Raw genomic sequence first — 15,580 nt, 5'->3', positions numbered from 1 at the left:
GACCTGCTCTCCTCTCCAGTAGCACAAATGAAGAGTAATGTGTCTGCATGAGTAATGGAGACTATAATTTATATCACTGGGAACAAACTGAGAGCCAAGGGTTTATGTTCAGGTGCCAAGTTCATTTATGTGTCTAACTTTAAAGTGTGTGCAGTTAGGTAATGTTTGTGGAGGTGTTTTTTAAGACAAGACAAGTACAAAAATGTTGTATTTTCTTCCATTCAAGCCAAGTTCCATCATCAAAAGCAGAGTCCCCCATTTCTAGCGGATTTTTGCAAGTAGAAAAAAAAAAGAGCAGGAAGATTTGACCTACTAAAACTGTTCTGTTAAGCACAAATAATAACCCTGGGTGTTCTGATCTGCTCCAGAGGAAGATGCAAATCTCTGGTTTTGGAGATGTTTATAGACCTTGCAATCTCTGAGGCTAAAAGGTGCTGGAGAAGCATAAGATATCTTTATAAATTATGTGTGATGATATTTCATACAAAGGCTATTCCTTACAAGTCTGTACCCCTCGTGCCTTGGAGTCTTGTCTTTCCCCAGCACATCTCCTGTGTTTATTCTGGTTTATAGAAGTCAGCAAGATAATGAGAGAACCGAGCGCCTGTTTGTTTAGCGCAAGGAGGTAATAACGGCCTTTCTAGTGCACGGCAGGATTTACTCCTCATGAATTAAAAAACAAAGCAAACTGATTAGGGAACAAATTGCGTATTCCACTGCCTGCAATTCTCTTTTTTTTCCCCTGTATGTTCTGGACATTCGGCAATTCCAGGCAGCAGCAACGGTGGAGAGGGAGCGGAGTGGGCAGAGCTGCGGGGCACCACGCAGGGCTCTGGGCATCGGCCCCAGCAAAGCTGCTGGGCCCTCCCAGGCCCTGCAGTTTCAGCAGCTTCATTCGTTTGTCAGATAAATTCAGCAGCAGCTGCAATTTCCCCCAACGTGACATTTTTTCTCCTAGTGAAACCCTGGCTCAAAGGAAAGGAAAAGCATCTGTTATATCCTGCTTGTCTCTAATGACAGTAGAACAATTGTTGCTACCTGCATCTGCAGGACCAGGGAGCAGACCTGAAAACGCAAGTCCCCTTCTAGGAAAATGCATTTCTTAACAGTCGTCTCACGGCTGGCGGTGGCCAGAAGGGATAATGGTCCAGAACGTGCTCATTTTTCTCAGGTCTGTGCACTGCAATTCTGCCATTGGTGATATGGTTGGAGATTTTTATTTTTTATCACAGGGAGATAAAAGATTTTACAATTGCTTTCCTCCCAGAGAGAGGCTTCTGAAAGCCTGGGAAGCTCTGTGGACTCGTTCCTCTCCCCTTGGTCCTCTGCACCACGTTGAAGCTAAATGCAGGAGGTTCAAATGCAGTAAGATCTTGAGCACAAGATGGCAGATGCGTGAGAACGTGCACCAAGAAGGAAGAAGTGTTTGTGCGAAGACAGCATGGGTTTGCGAAGGGAATATGCCATGAATCCTCGTGCTTTGCTGGGCTTTACTTCCCTTCCAGCAGAGCTGACTTCCTCGCTGTTGGAGCTTAAAATCACTCCTGGCTGTTAATCCGTGAAAGTCCCTGTTAGAAATAAAATAAAAAATATATAAGGAAAAGTGCCACTAAAAAGGTTTATGAGGCAGCAGTTTAAGCTACCGGCTCTTGCGGGCGCGGGGAGCATCTGGTTCTGGTTTGCGACGTGCCCGAGCGCGCGGCGAGGAGACCGCCGGGGCGGCAGACGCGGCCGTGCTCCCCGTGTCCCTGTCCCCGTGTCCCCCTCCCCGTGTCCCTGCTCAGCACCAAGGCGCGGGGCAAAGAGGGGACGCAGCCCCGGGTCCCTCTGCCAGGTTCTGCTTTAGAGCCCTTCGCTGCAGGAGCCTCCGAGGTCCCGCCACCCCTCTGCGCTCCCTGCGGGAAAGGCCAGCTTGGTGCACGAGGCGGATTTGCTCAGGAGAGTTGGGATTAGGGCGCTTAATCCTGCCCAGGAAAACCCGAGCCTTAGGCTTTGCGGATGCTTCCTGCACCCAGCTGCTCCTGTCCTTGAGTGTCCCTCTGTCCTTGGGCATCCTGCGCTTTGCCCCCGGCTGCAGCAGCCCGGGGAGGGCGGCTGGAAGGTTTTGCACGGCCAGGGCTGTGGGCTGAGCCTCTCTCTAACCTCTGCTCTCGCGTGTGTCCCCAGGACTGCCCGCAGCTCCTGCCCGCCGAGGAGATCCTCATCCCCGTGGGAGAGGTGAAGCCCATCACGCTGAAAGCGCGCAACCTGCCACAGCCGCAGTCGGGGCAGCGCGGCTACGAGTGCGTGCTCAGCATCCAGGGCGTGATCCACCGCGTGCCCGCCCTGCGCTTCAACAGCTCCAGCGTGCAGTGCCAGAACAGCTCGGTGAGGCGCCGCACCAAACACGGCGGGCAGCCGACGAGGGGGAGTGGGACAGGGCTGGGATGGGGCTGGGGCAGCATCCCAGACCTGTACCGGGAGCTGCAAGTCCCGTCGGGAAGCCCTTGCTCGCTGGCCCACCCCTGACCACCTGCAGATGCCCGCGGGCAAACAGGGCACATTGAGTTTATTTTAGGCAGCAGCGTGAAGGACTTCAGGGCCTGCTTTCATATACACTGAAGATGGTCTTAAATTGTTAATGAAGACTTGAATTTTTTAAAATTTCACCAGATATTTATACCTTGCTGACTGTCTTTGGGCCCTGCGGCCCAGTGGCTAAAAAATGCATTACTCCTCCTAGCACTTCTCCTATCCAAAGTGGTTTATAAACATGAGGAAAACCCTTTATCACTGTTGGGCAAATAGAAAATAGCGGGTAGAGAGTTTAAGGATGACTGTGTTCTCGTAGGTCTATCAGTTAAGCAGAAGAGCTAGGGCATCTCTGATTTAATTACCTTTCCTGGGGAGCAGGGAGGGGGGCAGAGCCTAAGTGCAACCTGTTGGTCGCCAGGGCCTCAGCACAGGTTTTTTAAGTGGAAAATTAGCATCATCCTGTGCAGGTGGTTCTGCTGTGTCCTCCACAGCATTTCACTCTCCCACTTCTTCTTTAGTACCTCTATGACGGGATGGACATAAGCAACCTAGCAGTGGACTTTGCCGTGGTGTGGAACGGGAACTTCGTTATCGACAACCCGGAGGATTTGAAAGGTAGCGTGTGCGCGGGCACATTGCAGGGGCTGCGCCGGGGAGTGGGCAGAGCTGTGTTAGTGCAGCCAGGGCCGCTGCAGTGATGCAGGCAGAGCTGTGTTAGTGCAGCCAGGGCCGCTGCAGTGATGCGGGCAGAGCTGCGTTAGTGCAGCTGGGGCCGCTGCAGCGCTGCAGTTATGCAGGCAGAGCTGTGTTAGTGCAGCCAGGGCCGCTGCAGCGATGCGGGCAGAGCTGTGTTAGTGCAGCCAGGGCCGCTGCAGTGATGCGGGCAGAGCTGTGTTAGTGCAGCCAGGGCCGCTGCAGTGATGCAGGCAGAGCTGCGTTAGTGCAACCGGGTCCACTGCAGTGATACGGGCAGAGCTGCATTAGTGCAGCTGGGGCCGCTGCAGCGCTGCAGTGATACGGGCAGAGCTGCATTAGTGCAGCTGGGGCCGCTGCAGCGCTGCAGTGATACGGGCAGAGCTGTGTTAGTGCAGCCAGGGCCGCTGCAGCGATGTGGACAGAGCTGCTTTAGTGCAGCCGGGGCTGCTGCAGCGCTGCAGTTATGCAGGCAGAGCTGTGTTAGTGCAGCCAGGGCCGCTGCAGTGATGTGGACAGAGCTGCATTAGTGCAGCCGGGGCTGCTGCAGCGCTGCCCCGCGCTCAGCCCGCGCCTCCCCGCTCTCCGCAGTTCACCTGTACAAGTGCGCGGCGCAGCGCGAGAGCTGCGGGCTCTGCCTCAAGGCGCAGCAGAAGTTCGCGTGCGGCTGGTGCAGCGGCGAGGCCCGCTGCACCCTGCGGCAGCACTGCAGCACCACGGCCGCCCAGCCCTGGCTCCACTGGTCCAGCAGGAACGTCAAGTGCTCCAACCCGCGCATCACCGAGGTAAGCGAGGGCGCTGCCCGCCTCCGGCCCCACTTCCCTTCACTTGGGCAAAACGGGCTCATCTCCCTTTCCATCCAGTCTGGAAACGTATCCTCCTCTGTCCTGCGCTGAGGAAGGGGGAATAAAACGCTCCAGTACTTCCTGTGAAATTAATTTGCAGATTCCTCGCCACCCGAGCAGGGTTTGCAACCCCGCCGCCTCCTCTGGCAGCTGTCACTCGCCCGGCATCGCTATCAGCACTGGGGTGACCGCTATGGACTGTTGCATGAATGCTAATTAAACTAGGGAGCTAATTAGTCTTTAGTTGATGTTTCTGATGTTTCTGCTCAGACCACTGAGGGATGCAAAATGTCTCCCAGGAGCATTTTTACCAGTAAAACTGCTCTTGCTCTGTTAATGTTGCTATTAGGAGTGACACTCATATCAGGTGGGGATGAAAGAAGGTTTGGGTTTTTCACTTAATTAACTGCCCCCGACAGCCTCCCTTGTCCTGAGCATGTGTCCGTGCTGCAGAAGGAGGAGGCGCTGCTGTAAAACAGCCTTGTAGCAAAGTGGCCCTGGCCCCAGCGCTCACGGCTGAGCAAGGGCACAGGCAAGAAGGCAGGGCTGCAGCGTGGAAGTGCCCTCTTAAAATAGTCTCTAAGCCAGCTTAGTTAAAGCAGCTCGAGCTCAGCCTGGCAGGCAGGAACTGGCCTCCTTTCTGTCAAGGAGAAGAGAAAAACGGAGAGTTTTCAAGTCCCACCTGAGGCTGCCTGTGTTCAGTTGCCTCCTGCATGGGGAACGTGCCGGGGCTCTTGCTCTGCTCCAGCCCCATCAGAGCCCAGCAGTGGTGGGTGCAGGGGAGCCCTGTGCCCACCCTGCCTGGCAGCAGAGGAGAGGGGCTTCCTCCCTCCCCAGCTCTTTCTAAGGAGGCCACTGAGCTCTCTGCTCCCGTCCCTTGCAGCAGTGCAAAGAGCCCCACATGCTCTGGGGACACACGCCTATCTTGTCAGATGCTAGAAGCAAAATAGCCTCTGCCTCGGATTTTCTTCATTGTAAACTGTTCAGACAGTTGTAACATTTAAGAAGTCTTAGATTTATTTACCCCTCCTTGAGCTAAGCAAAGAAGGGGAAAAATTACTCTGTTCCAGCCACTAAATAATTTGCATGAGAGCATTTTCAGGCTGGCTCTCGTTGCTGGCTGCAGGCATGGCGCTGCCACAGAGTATTTTATCACTGTCCAACTTGAAAGCAATATTTTTGGTCGCCGTCCAAGGAGAAAAGAGTCGTGCTTTGCTGTTGCACATTTCTTTCTCCATACGCGGGTCTGGTGTCCGCCTTGGAAGCGGAGACGTGGCCTGGCCAGGGATGCTTCCCGGCTCCAGAGATCGCCCTGTGGGCCTTTGGGGTCGCCCTGTGAGTAGGAAACATCTGTCCTGGCAGATCAGCCTCTCCACGGTGAGGGATGGCAAGAGAGAAGCTGCAGTTCAGGGGGATGTGGTGCTTTACACCCTCAGCTGGCTCAGGCAGCGCTGCGAGCTGCTGTGCCGCCCATCAGGTGGCAAAGCAGGACACGGTGACGGGGATCTCGCTCCGCCGTGCGCTGGCATCGCCCTCCTGGACCAGAGTCGTGTTGGGTCTTGTGCAGCTGCTGCTCTTCCAGTCGCCCTGGCTCACTGGCACTAAAAGCAAGAGGTTTTTCCACTCCCTTTGCTCTCCATGGCCAGTGTCCCTCTCCTGGTCCCTAGCCACAGGTCGAAGGCCCCGCTCCCGGGTCCCCGAGGCTGCATATCTGGCAAGAAGAGATCGTTTTTATTAGCTGTCAGCATAAATCAGCAGCTGCATTTGCACTGTGCTCTTGTTTGCACAGCCTGACGGTGGGGTCAAACCGTTGCTGCAAGTGTCCCTTTAACGACATAAAACTTGCGCTCGCTCTGCGGTCATGGCAATAAATAAATAAAGATCCGTTTCGTCGCGAGCAAGCGGCACTCTGATCTGCAATTCATTTATTTGCAGGCCTCATTAATATAACATCAGTGCAACAAACAGCTGGGGGGGGGCGGTGTCGGGCTGAATCAGGGGGCCGCTCTGCTGAGGTAGCGGTTCCCTCCCCACGGTGCCGTTGGATGTGGCACGGAGCGATCCCACCGGGATTGGCACGAGTGCCCCAGGGCCCTCCGCGCTTCCAGGGAAATAGGAGAGAGGAGGAGGAAGGGCTGGAGCGAGGGGAGCTGTTGGTGCAGCCGGCCGCAGAGGAAGCTGCCCCAGCAGAAATGCCCGGTGCATCCGTGTCCTGTGGTGACAGAAGGGCAGGGTGCCGGGCTGAGCAAGCTCGTCCTGTGTCACCATGTCCGTGTCACCCGTGTCTGCTTCCTCTGTTTTGATAGCGCAGTGCTTTCCTCTGAGGCTGAAAATCCCTCTGCCAAACGTCAGTGCTGCTTGCATCACCTGAGTAACTTGCATAACACGATGAGCACTTTTTGGAGCAGATAGATAGGAAGCAGATAAGTCTAAACTGGGGGGGAAATGGTTCTTCCTAATCCTGTTTGTCCCAGCACTGCCTTCTGCGCGGCTTCCCCATCTATGTGACTGGGTTGTGGACACCGGAGATGGCCCAGGGGAGGGCTGGCTCTGCGGGGAACACTGTAAATCCAGGACCTGGCGCTTCCATGTGGGAAGCACGGCAAGATCCAGGGGCCGGCGGTGCCAAGCAGAGCGGCCGGGCGCCCTTGGGCCCGCCGCGCTCGCTGCCGCTGGACATTGAAGCCTTTTCTTCTTCCCGGGATTTGGGCTGAATCTCCCCAGCTGTAATTAATTGCATGCATCTGCTCTAACCCTGGGGCTGCTTTATGGCACAGTTACTTCAAAACTGTTCAATTAGCGACCACTAAAATGTAGGTCGAGCGGAGCTCCGTGTTGGGGATTTTCCAGGTCAGGACATTTGGAAAATACCGAGTCAGCTCGGCTTGGGTGGCTGGACCGCTCGTGCCACGGTCGCACCGTGGCAAACGTCTCCTTTTCGTGCGGGGGGAAGGAAGGGCTTGGCCCTGACCTGACAAGTGCTACAGCAGAAGACCCTTGAACGGACACCAGAGCCCCCAAGGAGGGTGGTGGCCGTGTGACTCGTGCCCTACCGAGGCTGGGCAATGCCCAAGGAAGATGATGCTGTCCTTAATGCAGGATGTGGGCACAAGGTGACCATGGCAGCTCTAGAGCACCCAATTGCACTTGGAGCAATGTGGATTTGTCCCTCGGGTCCCCAGGGTGTCCGGGGACAGGAGCAGCGCGAGCCCCGCGCCGAACCCAGGGCTGCAGCCCTCCTGGGGACAACGGGGCAGGGCGAGCGGCTGCGCCTTCCCCTGCGGCCTGACCCGCGTCCCGTTGCAGATCCTGACGGTGTCGGGCCCCCCGGAAGGCGGCACCCGGGTGACCATCCGCGGCGTGAACCTGGGCCTGGACTTCTCCGAGATCGCGCACAACGTGCAGGTGGCGGGGGTGCCGTGCGCGCCCCTGCCCGAGCGCTACGTCGTCGCCGAACAGTGAGTGCTCCTGGCCCCTCGCCCGGCCCCACGAGCTGCACTGGGGCTGGGACATGCTCCGGGGATGGGGGAGCCCCCGGCCCTCCCGCGCCGGCCCCGCCATTCATTACACACCCGAGGTGCTGATAGCGCCTTCATCCACACAGGCCTCCGCTGCAGTCACCTCATTTATTTCACTAACAAAAACGTCAACTGGAAATTAGAAAGCAGGCCTTGTGTTCCAGGCGCTCCGTGGTCGTGGGGCAAAGTGCAGAGCACTGTGGCTGTTGTCACTGCAGTGGCTCCCAGCAGCGCGCTGGGAGCACTGGGAGCAATAGAGGCTTGGGCCATTCGGCAGAGCAGTGTTTTGTTTTGGTTTATTTTTCAAATAAAGGACGGAAGATTATAAAATTATCTTCCTTTGATGGTAGGAAGGCCTGATTTTTATAAGCACGACTCTAATTACTGTTCTTGAGCTTTCAAAGTTTGTTAACATCATTAAAACATTTACCCTGGGCAGATAACAGCAAGCTTAGCGTGAGAGCTGCCTTTTAAAGAAGGAGGCAGATGAAAGGAGCCTCTTCAGGGCTGTGTGGGCAGGCTGCGTTCCTGGGCTGCAACCACTCGCCATATGCTGCAGCCTCCAATCTAGCAGCCAGCAATTAGGGTAATGTTGGTGAAAGGGCCACTTAGCCCAGCAATCAGCACCCCGCAGCTCTGCCGCGTGCGGCGCTTCGTGACAAGGTACCTGCTGGGGGGTTGGCTCTTGGTAGGAGCGGGGACCAGGTGTGTGACAGGGTCCCTGGTGCCATTGCCCTGTCACCTGGTGCTGCACGAGACCCGGGTGCTGCTTGGGTGGCACCGCGGGGAGCCGAGTGTCCCGGTGCCGCTGCCACCTCCCTGGGGCAGCCGGGAGGGAGAGAAGCAGGGCCCAAGGGACGTCCCCGGCAGCGTGTCCCATGGCAAGGCCCCGTGCTCCCAGCCCTCTCCGTCACCCCTCTCTGGTTTGATTAACTGGGAGATGGCAGGGTGAGCTGTTCACTTAATGAACTCATCTGTTACTCTGAGGGCTTCACACTCGCTTTGCTACTGGTTAATATATTGCCATTAGTGCTCTGCTTTGCTCTGGAGTTTACAGCTTGTAATAATTATGTCTAATTTTGATTTTTATTTCCCTTACATCACTAGAGAGGGTAAAAATAGACTCAGTAATTAACTTCTTCCAGCGGGGAGGGAGGCAAGTATGCAGGCTGGAGCAGCAGCAGCAGCGGAGCCTCACGCCATGCCTCTCCTTGCAGGATCGTGTGCGAGATGGGGCAGGCGCTGCCGGGCGTCAGCTCCGGCCCCGCGCTCCTCTGCATCGGTGAGTGCAAGCCCGAGTTCACGGCCAGGTCCGCGCAGCACTACGTGTTTGTGGTGAGTCCCCTCGCCCCAGCGAGGGACCCTGACGTTTTTGTTTTAATTTTTTTCCCCGCCCGAGGATGCCAATTCACTGTAGGCTTTATCTGTCTGCTTAATGAAGGGTTGGTGGATTTCCATCGCTCGAGTGATTGTCACTTCCTTCTGTTATTTAATTAGCAGCCTTTTGATTCATAAACTTAAAAGCCACAGCTGGAGCTTTTCGTATCTCCGGTTTTACCTAAACAGGGCACTTCATCCAGGCACATTGATTTTGTGCTTAGCGGAATCTGTGTATGCAGGGAAATGCCAGCACTTACCAATTGTTGGCAATTTGTAAACTAATTGAGAGATAAATCAGGCTGGCCCTGCTGTCCTCGCCGCACGCTGAGCACTGCCCTCCCCTGGGATTCCAGCTTTCCAGCAGCACCGCAGCGGTGCAGGACAACAGGGTGCCCAGAGGCTGGTGGCAGAGTCCGAGCTGGGCACAGTGGCTGTGGGGACACTCCTGTGCTCTCCGTGCAGCTCCTGTTGAAGGAACCCTCAAATCACCCTCACCAGGCGGGTGATTTGCTGGGCACGTGGTGAGCGCTGCTGAGGCACGACCAGGCCTTGCAGGGCCCTGCAGGGATGGGGAGAAGGACGAGGGGCACCAGGGCTGGCTGGGCTGGAGCCTTCCGCCCCATTGCCAAGTTCCCATGGCCACACGGACCAAATTCTGGCGAACTGCTCTGCTACTCTGAAAATCCTATTCTCCAGATTTGCTCCTATTTCTAGATTGTTATGCTGCACAAAAGAGGAAACTCCCATGGTTTATGTCCCCTGGGTCCCAGGCAGGACCCCGTGGAAGGTAATTGTGGAGATTCCTTTTGGAGTAGCACCTTGCAGCAACCCTCTGCACGTATGCTGAGCGTTGCCATTTCCTGCAACGTCGCTCCTTGTTTTCAGCACTTACCCTTATTATCATTTCTTTTTCCCAGGCATCTGAAACTTCTCGTACATCATTTCCCATTTCCCTTTTTTATTTGGCCTCTCTTTTTCTCTTTGGCGCCGCTACAAATTCCATTATAGCTGTTTTTTGCCATTAAAGTCAGCAGTAAAATTGATTGGTGCCTTAAAGCGGAGCTGGGCTGTGACCCTGGGAGGGTTCATGCCTTGGTGAGCTCATCTGCTGCCTGACACCGCACAGGATCTATGCTGCCACCTTAATTATACCCGCTCTATCCGGGGAGGTGGAACCTTGGAGCTACTTCAGGTCTGTAAATCTGTCATAATTATCACCAAATGATGAGCTGAAGATGGAAAAATCTTATTTAGCAGTCGTATCCTCACGCAGCACAAGCCACGTCCCAGCCAGGGAGGGCTGCAGGTCCTAGCAAGGCCCCCCAGCCCTCCCGCCTTGCCCTCGTTGGCAGGCAGGGCTGCCTGCAGCCCGGGGCTGTGGCTGTGGCAATGCCGTGGCTTTCCCAGAGCTGTGGTGCTCGGACAAGGTGCGTCGCCAGGAGCTTCGTTCCCCGTGCTGAGGTTCCTCTCTTCTCTCCCAAGAATCCAGCCATCAGCTTCCTGCATCCCAGCCGCGGCCCCGAGTCGGGAGGCACCAAGGTGACCATCACGGGCCACTACCTGGGCGCAGGCAGCAGCGTCTCCGTGTCCCTGGGGAACCAGACCTGCGAGTTCCACGGGTAAGAGCGGCCGCGTGGCCAGTGCCAGGGGCACATCCCTGCGCTTGGAATGGGGGGCTGGCTCTGCCGAAGCGCGGGCACCGCATGAACACGTCTCCCCTGCTCCCATAAAGCTGCAGCCACCGAGTCTTTGCTGTGGCTGAACATTCAGCCCCAGCAAAAGCTCATTTAGGAACCCCTGACAGCTCCCGTTTTGACATTTTTTTGCTTTAAGTCGTCTCCTCTCTTGCGGTGATTGAACCTTGCCTGACAAGGAGTTGATTGCATCTCTATTAATGCTGTCCTTTATTTCATTTTAATGCACTATAATTTTGACTGTTCCAAAAATCTCAGGCAAGCACTGCTGCAATTGTAAAATCCTTATGCTAGTCATCGTGCCTGCCCTCGAGAGCAGATGTGATCTGAAGAAAATGTCACATTTACAGGAGAAATCCAGCGATTTGTGGCTGCGAGGAGCTGCTCTCCTTGCAGGACAGCAACTGACCTTACGTCTCGTGCAGGGGGTGCAGGGGTCTCACAAAACGATGTGAGCACAGACTGAGCAGAGCATGGATCCCACTCCTGGCACTGCCAGGGCAAATGTGCTTTTAATGCAGCAGTGTGAGCACAGAGTTGATATTTGCAGGGTTTAACCAACTGGGGGGCTTAGAAGAAAATCTCTGCAGTGTGCATGGGTGTGTGTTGCACACGCGTGCTGTATGTGCTGCTGTAGCAGTCCATAGGTGCCCCTGCTGCGCTGGGGGTCATAGGCTCCACACTGCAGCACGTGCCTTGGCATGAACCATGTTTTTACATCAAGTAAGCTAGGCCAGTGGGCTCAGGACCTGACCTTCATAGCCCTTGCTATGGACCAGATAAAACCTGAGCGTGATACAGAGGCTGGTGAAAATACTGAATATCAGTAATTACTTCTCCCATCAGCTTCAGAACAACTAAAACGGCTAAAACTTGATTCCCTTTTTATGGTGTAGCTGGGAAGGGGTGGATTATGAAGAGCCTTTAATAAAGAGGAAGGATTTAATGGACTTCCTCAGCTCTCCTGCTGTATCTCTAGTGTCTGGCTTTGGAGCTGACAGAGCAGGAGGTGGAGAACATTTGATATGGTGATTACTCCTGTTGCTCCTTTTATATGCCCTTGTCTGTGGCTGATGTCCTCTCCGGAGTCCTCTGCACTCAGGAGTCCTTGAAAGTCCCCGGGAGCTGCAGAAGGCCAAGGCAGCTGGTGGCCCCATGTGGGGGCTGAGGCAGCCGTGCTCCGCTGTAGACCTGGGCCTGGATAACGTGGATGGGAGGGATTTGCAGCTGGGAGCTTGGACAGGCACCGAGCATCGCGCTACTCCCGGGTCCCAGCCTGCCTTTGGAGATACTGGGCACTGTGCTCACCTCTCCCATATCCCATTTTCCCCGTCTCGGGATGAGGAGGATGATTCAGACTTGCCTGCAGTGCTGCAGGAGGTACCGAGGTCGTCCCAGGCGAGTGAGCTCCCGGTGCCAAGTGTTATAACTGATTTGTTGATATTTCCACCGTATCCGAAGCACAGATGCCAGGTTGTGAGCTCGGATGTGCGCAGGTAACTGCTGCCATCAATGGAAACGACTTGCAAGCCTGCCCGGGGGCAGAATCACTCCTCTAATGTAATCCTTAAATATACGATTATATCCAGCAACCTGGAGATAGTGACCTGCGAAGTGGAGAACGCTTTTGAGTCCTTCCCATGTCCTAATTACGCCAGGCAAGCGGCAGCTTAAACAAAACAAGTGGCAGGGTGGAAGCGGGCACCCCGCTGCGCACGGCGCTGTGCCCGGGCCGTGCGCGGACAGCCAGCCCCGCTGCTTCTGCAGGGTGAGGGGGAGCCTCATTACATGAGGCGGCTCCTAATGAGATGCGCTGTAATTACCGCTTCCCCTGCGTGCCGTCTCCGATCGGGAGGAGTGTCTCCGATCGGGAGGAGTGGGCAGATTCACCATGACGACACAATAATAGCGCGGAGAGCTAATTAACTGATCACAGGGAGCCCGGCAGCTCTGCCAGCAGGCCAGCACCGTGGAGCCGCTCACGTGCTGGAGAGCAGGGCCAGCGATGCCCGGGGAGGCTGGGGCTGCTCCGGGAGGCCAGCGATAACCCAGGAAGCTGGCGATGCCCCAGGAGGCCAGGGATGCTCCAGGAGGCCCATGATGCTCCCAAGATGCCGACGATGCTCTGGGATCTGCCACGGGCGGACAGGGAGCTCCGGCAGCTGCTGAGGAGGGCAGGGAGGAAGGGAACTCTGGATGTGCCTGGATATCAGTGCTGGGTGTGGGTACCAGAACAGCAGGGCGGTGTTGGGGACCTGCCTGTTGTCTCCCCTGCGTTCACAGAAGAGAAGCCAGGAAAGGAATAAGCCATGGAAGGCAAAGGACCTTTCCCCCAGCAGGGCTGCAGGTTTGGGCAAGAGCTTGGCTTTGGAGGGAGCTTCTGCCTCCTGCTTTGAAAGCAGCCGGCCGCTCTCGCCCTCCTGGCAGAAGGCAGCAGGGATGCAGGAGGCTGCAGTTCGGCCAGGGAGCCATTGCTGGGAGCCTGAGCTGCTCTGGATAGGCAGGAGAAGCCTGTGTGAGCGAAGCCCCCATCTCCGGGGTTTGGGATGTGAGTAACCGAGGACATGGTCCAGCTCAGCCTGGGTGCTGGCCACCTTCTGCCCCGCGGCTGCTGCTCCTGCTGATCCCTGTCCTGCCCCTCTCTTCCGCAGGAGATCCATGAGCGAGATCGTGTGCGTGGCGGCCCCGTCCGCGCACGGCCTGGGCTCCGTCCACGTCTCCGTGAGTGTCGACCGGGCCCAGCTCGAGAGGACCCTGCTCTTCGAGTACATCGACGATCCCAAAGTGCAGCACATCGAGCCCGAGTGGAGCATTGCCAGGTAAGGCCAAGCTCTAACGCAGCTCCTCCTCCAGCACCACCTCTGCCGCGGTCCCATCCCTCGGGATGGCTTCCGTGAGGACAGGAGAGGGTCTGTCCTGAAACGCGCAACCCACCCGGGGTCCAGGGTTTGTCTTTTTTGGGCGTCTGCTGCATGTGCGTTTACAGAGATGGAAAATCAGGTCCAGAGTTATTAAAGTAGTTGTAATTACCAAGGCAATTAGAGCAGTAGCAGTCTGCACTGAGGTTTTGGGAGCGCCAATAAAGCCCCACGATGGCTTCCATCTGCTGACGAAGTGCACAATTGCTCATTAAAGGCTCCTTCTCATAGTTCTGGAATAAAACAAAAACAGAAACCACCAGGAGAGGAAAAAGCTGATGCTAATCGAAATGGGCTGTTTATCCAAGATTCACTGCTAAGGACAGGGTGGCAGACACTGTCACAGTGCTGTGACAGAGGCAGCGCTAAAAACTCTGGGCTGGATTCATCCCTAGTATTACTTCAGTGGTTGTGCTTGCAAGGGATGTAATGCAGCTATTCACTTCACTTCCAATTATTTTTTAAAATCAACCATGAAAGAAGTATGTGACTCTCTGCAGGCTCAAAGACATTTCTGCTTTGAGCCCAAATTCAAACTCACTTTGTGTTTTGGGCAGGATGGGTTTGATGGGCTTGTCAGAGCTGCTCGCAGCAGTGATCTGAAGGCAGCAGCTGGGCTGAGGCGCGCAGGGGCTGGAGGCTTTGGGGGGAAGTGTCTTTGTGCGATCAGCATCATCCATCCGTGCTGCTCTGCGCCTCGCTCCTGCTGCCCGCGCGCTAACCCGGCGTCTCCCGCTTCCCCGCAGCGGCCACACGCCCCTGACCGTCACCGGCTCCAACCTGGACGTCATCCAGGAGCCCAGGATTCGCGTCAAGTACAACGGAAAAGAGTCTGTTAATGTAAGTGGCTGCTGTCACCGCCGGTGACAGCAGGTGCCCTGCACCTAGGCAGAGCCTCCACCTTTACTGGTGCCTCCCCACCACCATGTGTCACAACAGCTTCTAGAGATGCTGAGACCTGCGGTGACAAGTGCTGCAGCAAACATGTCACATCGAGACGTAGCCCGCCCCAGCAATGCAACCCACGGGCCTCCCGCAGGCTGGGGACAAACCTGCGTGTCCCCTGCTCTCCTGTGCCCAAGGGCCTCTCCCCAGGTGCAGGTTACCTTGAATGCACCTTTTTGGGGTTTTCTGAGGAACCTCTCCCAGCTAGTCCTTGCTCCGCTCGGGATGACACTGTGCTGATGTAGTGCCAGATGATGAGAACTACTCTGCTAATTGCTTGCTAAATCTAATTTTCATTAAACTTGCTACTTTTTGAATTGTCAGAGTATTTAAACAAGAGCATCTCAGGCTCATAAAAGTCCTCTGGGTATTTAAGCTGCTGTCATTTATAATTGTCCCTGCAGTTTTGTTCTTTTGGTTTGTTTAACCAGATTGCTGTGAAGCGCTCTGGTTGCAGCGGGGTGGGATATGCCTGCACGTCCTAGCATCAAATTCACTTACGCAGGGCAGACAGATGCTGCAGCACGTGCCAGTGCTGCCAACGAGCTTGTCTGCCGGCTTGCCCTGGTGCAGAGGCCACATAGGGAACGTTGTTTCCCTGCTCCTGCACAGGAGCAGGCACATGTGGCCCAAGGGCCTCTGGTCCTGTCTGACCTGGACCTACCTCAAGTCAAGCAAATTTGTCCTGTTCTTTCAATTACCCCCATGGCAGAACCCTGAGGAGCAGCTGAGCGCTTCAGCTCCCCAGGACAACCCTCTTCCCGGCTCCGTGCTCCGCTCGGCCAGCTGCAGTGGGGTTGAAGGAGCGAATGTAGCTGCCTCCATCACTCCGAGCCTCCCCGCGCTTCCCATTTGAATCCTGCTGTTTTTAAAAGCCTGGAGTTGGGCACTGGAGACTCAGCCGGTCAGGAGGCCGCTGTGTTTTGCTAGTCCCTCTTTAGCTGCCTGTCTATAAATAACCGTCTGGCGGCAGCGCTGGGACCGCGCGCGTGGCAGCCTGCGCAGGGAGGGAGGAGGCGTTGGAGGCTGCAGCCACACGAGCTGCTGCTGCCGCCCCAAATGAGGAATCGGTA

At 55.8% G+C, this 15,580-nt stretch overlaps 1 protein-coding gene across 1 annotated transcript in view; it reads left to right on the top strand.

The window, feature by feature from the left end:
- The window catches only part of PLXNA2 (plexin A2), a 134,906-nt gene that overhangs the window by 98,266 nt on the left and 21,060 nt on the right, over positions 1-15,580 (top strand). Inside the window, exons 11-18 of the mRNA XM_026036097.1 lie at positions 2,167-2,367; positions 3,033-3,129; positions 3,799-3,992; positions 7,359-7,510; positions 8,788-8,905; positions 10,433-10,569; positions 13,296-13,463; positions 14,309-14,402. Coding sequence (XP_025891882.1) covers positions 2,167-2,367; positions 3,033-3,129; positions 3,799-3,992; positions 7,359-7,510; positions 8,788-8,905; positions 10,433-10,569; positions 13,296-13,463; positions 14,309-14,402 — 1,161 coding nt within the window. The remainder of the gene's footprint in view (positions 1-2,166; positions 2,368-3,032; positions 3,130-3,798; positions 3,993-7,358; positions 7,511-8,787; positions 8,906-10,432; positions 10,570-13,295; positions 13,464-14,308; positions 14,403-15,580) is intronic.

Source organism: Nothoprocta perdicaria, unplaced genomic scaffold (genome assembly GCF_003342845.1).
Source record: "Nothoprocta perdicaria isolate Ctin4 unplaced genomic scaffold, notPer1 scaffold_170, whole genome shotgun sequence".
Lineage (NCBI taxonomy): Eukaryota > Metazoa > Chordata > Aves > Tinamiformes > Tinamidae > Nothoprocta > Nothoprocta perdicaria.
The sequence above is the reverse complement of the archived record's forward strand: the minus strand, read 5'-3'. Positions and strand labels throughout refer to the sequence as shown.